The sequence below is a fragment of the Arachis hypogaea genome, chromosome 15 (assembly GCF_003086295.3).
Source record: "Arachis hypogaea cultivar Tifrunner chromosome 15, arahy.Tifrunner.gnm2.J5K5, whole genome shotgun sequence".
Classification (NCBI taxonomy): domain Eukaryota; kingdom Viridiplantae; phylum Streptophyta; class Magnoliopsida; order Fabales; family Fabaceae; genus Arachis; species Arachis hypogaea.
Genome location: NC_092050.1, coordinates 45,727,924 through 45,732,761, shown reverse-complemented (window position 1 = coordinate 45,732,761; position 4,838 = coordinate 45,727,924). Strand labels below are relative to the sequence as shown.

At 33.4% G+C, this 4,838-nt stretch overlaps 1 protein-coding gene across 1 annotated transcript; it reads left to right on the top strand.

Moving 5' to 3' along the window:
• The first annotated feature begins 363 nt into the window (after positions 1 to 363).
• LOC112750234 (peroxisomal adenine nucleotide carrier 1) lies at positions 364 to 3,362 on the top strand. Its single transcript, XM_025798860.2, has 5 exons — positions 364 to 609; positions 1,601 to 1,832; positions 2,187 to 2,333; positions 2,441 to 2,586; positions 2,673 to 3,362. The coding sequence occupies exons 1-5, from the start codon at positions 467 to 469 to the stop codon at positions 2,950 to 2,952; spliced, it is 948 nt and encodes a 315-aa protein (XP_025654645.1). The 5' UTR covers positions 364 to 466; the 3' UTR covers positions 2,953 to 3,362.
• The last annotated feature ends 1,476 nt before the right edge of the window (positions 3,363 to 4,838 follow it).

The following is a 4,838-nucleotide window of genomic DNA, read 5'->3' as shown; positions in this document are numbered from 1 at the left end:
TTAAAATAAACTCAATTCAAAAGATATAATTTGTTATCATTTATATTAAATGAGTTTACTTTAATTTTTTTATTTAATTAAATTCAATTTAAATTACTAAAATTGATACGTAAAGAAAAAAAAATTAGGATCAATATATTTTATCGATTTAAGTTAATATTTTGGGCTAATATATAAGTTTTATATTATTAGAATTTAAAATTTAAAATTTAAAATGTAAAATTTAATTTTTAATGTTTTAAATTGATTAAATATTAATTAAAAATAATAAATTTTGTTGATGTGCGGTAAATTTTATATTTATTTTATTTAAATAAAAGAAAAAAAAATCCTTAGACAACTACTGTTCTATATAGTATTGATGTGAATATTAATATGATATCAACCTACCAAGTTGTCATTTTTCTCTCTCCTTGTTTTCTTTTCTTCTCTGTGATCCGTGAAGAAGAAGAGGAAGAAGACGAAGATGAACGTGGATCTGGAGTCGCTGGCGGAGGCCACTTCCGGTGCCATTGGATCACTCTTGAGCACCACCATCCTCTACCCTCTCGACACCTGCAAGACCAAGTATCAAGCTGAGGCTCGTTCCCATGGCCGCCAAAGATACAAGTAAACATCCAACTACCCCATCTCTCTCTCTCTCATTGTTATTATTATCTTTGCGGCGATAATTCCCCCACTTTTGATCCCTTTCATTCATAATTCAATCTTTGTTCTCGATTCTCAATTCTCTTGTTAATATCGCTTGAATTTTATCCAGTGCTTCAACGCTCTGAACTGATCATGCGGAGAAGAACGTCGAATCAATTCATTTTTTTTATGTAACCTAGAATTGTTATTATTGTTGTTGTTATTATTATTAATATTGAGTATTTGTGTTATAGTTTTTTATCTATTGTGAGACCAGCTACCTGCATAATTGCCCTTCTTTTTTAGTTTCATGTATTTCTTGCTATGTATTAGTATCCCATTTTTCTCATGTGGTATTCAAGAATATATGGTACTTTCTTTGGGAACTTGAAAGGTGCAACTTTATATATGATCAAGTTTTATCGTTCAAAATGTTGGAATGATTCTAGTTTCGTTTATTTTGGCCCCTTTTTGCATTACAGAAGGTCCGAATTAGAGGTAGGGCTTTTGAGCTTTGATATAAATGTCCCATAATTCATATTACCTCCTTTAAAAAGGGGTCAATTTGTACAAAGTTGTGTGTTAAAAATAATGTATCTAAACATATTACTTTGTCCAAATTGATAGTTTAGTAGTTGTTGTTTTCCCTAATGGGATGGAGTACAAAAAGAATGGCGCTGGGTGTGCTTTTTGAAAAACATTAATTGGTTGTCTGCATAGTCTTAATTTTAAATTTAAGCTTCTAGAATGTATATAAGCACCAATCTGGATCAACATTAATCATTAAGAAATGAAGTGACAAAATTAGTAGAGAGATTGAATTGAGGAAAAGTGTGTTATAAAGATCAAATTTTTGTATTCTTGCTGAATATGCAGGGTTAATTAACAAATAATGTATGTATCTGGTGGGAGGAGATTTTTTTATTATTATATATTTGTAATTTCATTTAATTTGCTTTTAATTCTTCAGGAATCTCTCTGATGTGTTATTGGAGGCAATAGCAAATCGCCAGGTGCTTTCGCTTTACCAGGGCCTCGGAACAAAGAATCTCCAGTCCTTCATTTCACAGTTTGTCTACTTCTATGGTTATAGCTACTTTAAAAGAATGTATCTGGAAAAGAGTGGATACAAGTCTATCGGAACAAGAGCAAACTTGCTAATTGCTGCTGCTGCTGGGGCTTGCACAGCTGTTGTGACTCAGGTGAGGCAGCATTAACTCTTCCAAGTATCTATACCAAATTATTAGTATGTGTGTATTGCTGTCTGAGCTATGATGAAGTTGTGATTCACATCTTTTATGGTTAGGGTGTCATGGTATATGATTGGAATATAGAACCCAAAGGAGAGGATCTAATGCAACTTTAGAATAAAATAATTTCCATCATTTTGTTACAGGGGAATAAAAATCATGTTATTCTATTAAGCTTGTGATACTTATATGGGTGTCTACTCTATTATATGTTACAATCTATAACACATTATTTTCTGTTTTTGCATGATTTATATGGTAACTTATTAAGTTTAATACAAGAGAATCTCATTGATGACTATGTAGCCCCTGGATACAGCTTCTTCAAGGATGCAGACAAGTGACTTTGGAAAGTCTAAAGGGCTATTGCACACCCTTACCGAAGGCACCTGGAGTGATGCTTTCGATGGCCTCAGCATTTCCTTGTTACTGACCTCTAATCCTGCAATTCAGGTAAAGTAATCTGCAGTCTGTGCATGTTCTTTCTGTTAAGTTACATTTCAGTTAGAAATCACTCTTGAGACAGAAATAGCTTAATGTGTAATTATCATATCCTTCAGTATACAGTGTTTGACCAGCTGAAACAACGAGCACTGAAGAATAAACAAAACAAAGATGATAAAGCATCCCTTTCTGCATTTATGGCGTTTGTTTTGGGTGCGATTTCCAAGAGTGTGGCTACCTGTTTAACTTATCCGGCCATCAGGTATATAAAATTGTTCACTGCTACTTTTGTTTGGCTTGTGAACTTTGTTTCCTAGGACCGTTCTGAGCTCTTGTTTTTGCATATAGGTGCAAAGTCATCATTCAATCTGCAAACTCAGAGGAAGCAAACACCAAAAAAGAGATTAAGAAACAACAGAAAACAATCTCTGCAGTACTCTATGGAATTTGGAAAGCAGAGGGCATATTGGGATATTTCAAAGGATTGAAGGCTCAGATTTTAAAAACCGTTTTGAGCTCAGCACTCCTCCTAATGATCAAGGAAAAGATTTCTGCCACCACTTGGGTTCTTATACTTGCAATTAGAAGGTTTCTATTACTTCCTAGCCCTAGGGTAAAAAACTTGTAAGTTATAATAGCGGTTATTGGAGGAAGGAGCTTCAATCCATTGTGGATAGTGGATTACGGTTGGTGCAATGTCTACCGAAAGAGTCATTTTTCTGAAGCTGAGGCATCGAAAATGAATTATGACTTCTCATTGGTCCTCTTTCCATAGGTTTTGATATAGAATGACTACTCCAAGAAATTAAGGAAATACTGATAGAGTTAAGCAATGAAGAAACTCTTCAAGATAAATGCATTGTTAGTATTGATTTGTTTCATTTCTTGTTTTGGATTTGGCTAATGTATATGCTGTGAAACCTCGAATTAGAAGGGTGTTAGTTAAGAGTAGCTTAGGAGCTTTACAAATAAGCACCCTTTTTTTGTGTATGTACTCACATTTATTCCCTATTTATAACTTTTGAGTAAGTTTTCATAGTTTTCATGTGCGATAGATTTCATTTTAGTATGTTACTAAGTACCCATAGTTCTATGCCCCTTTTTTTCGAGTGAGTCTTTCACTCTCAAATGGAGCTACATATTGCATTGGTAAGTTTCTTTTGTTTTCATGCTTTCTTTCTGTTTCTTATTTTAGATGGATAACTTTTCCTACTCTCCAGTTTGTCACTCATTCTCCTGAAATTCATCGAGCTATCTTAATAAAATTAGGTTGCTTAGGATAAATTCTTAAACTGCATCTTCTTTTGTGTCCCTCTAGTGTGTCTGGTTACATGTTCTGTTTCTTCTTGTCATTGAATTTCAGCATTTATTTTTCACATGTAAGATGTTGGTTTAGATTTCATTTTGAATTACTTGATTGTTTCTGTGCGTCTTGTATCTAGTCTTGTTTGGATGTTTCATAAAGTCGTGCTAAACAAGCTGGTTTGGAAGGGTGTTCATCACGTTGTCCAAAACCAATGGCTGACATGAGTACTAGTGATGCAAATTTGATCTTTATTTTAGCTTTTGTAATATGATTGGACTATAGTGAACAATTGTAATATGGTGAATACTTGATGTTGTCTTATCTAACCTCTGAATCCATGTTTTGTTAAACCATGAAGGGACATGGCATCCAAATACAGAAGAAAATGGTACGCAATCATCCGCAACCTCCTTTCTATGGAAAAATATAGGTAAACAATGAAAATATTAAACAATGTAAATAATAGATATATCGGATGTTCATTTTACTAGTGTACGGTTGGTTATTTTAATATTAAAATTTAGAGGATTAATTTAGAGGTGTAATGTATTTTTATTTGATTAGTGGTTGTTTATATTGTTCAACAAAGTCATTGTCCCCTAACATTCCTCCCTTTCTATTTCTTCTTGCATGCACTTTCACCTTTGGCAAAATATTAGTGCTAGATACGTAATATATGCATCACTAGCAGAATTAATGACATGCAGCATTAGTATCAATAGTTCAATACTATGGAGGCCTATGAAAGCCCCAACAATTTATTGCAAGTCTGTAACACACTTTATTTACCGTTTGTGAAAGAAAAAGGTTCCAGGACCAATTAAAATACCTAACTAAACCTAACTTAAGTTGTTATCGGGTTTTAAATTTGTGTGCGCGCTCTTTTTTATCCATGTTGCTGCTGCATTTTCTTCTTCTTCACACCTATTGTTATTTCTTCTTTTCCTCCTCCTTTTTTCTCATCTTTCTCTTTCATTATCATCATTGTTGTCACCACCTCCTCCTACTCTTCCTCCTCCTCCTTTTTGCATTTGAATTTCTTCTTCTCATTCTCCTCCATCTTCATTATCATCGTCTTTATCATCATTGTTATCAATATCGTTATTGTCATCATCGTCGTCTTTTTCTTATACGTATAACAGTTCAAATCAAAATGCACCGAAATTCTTTAATGATGACGACACACAAATTCATTTTAAAACAAGCTC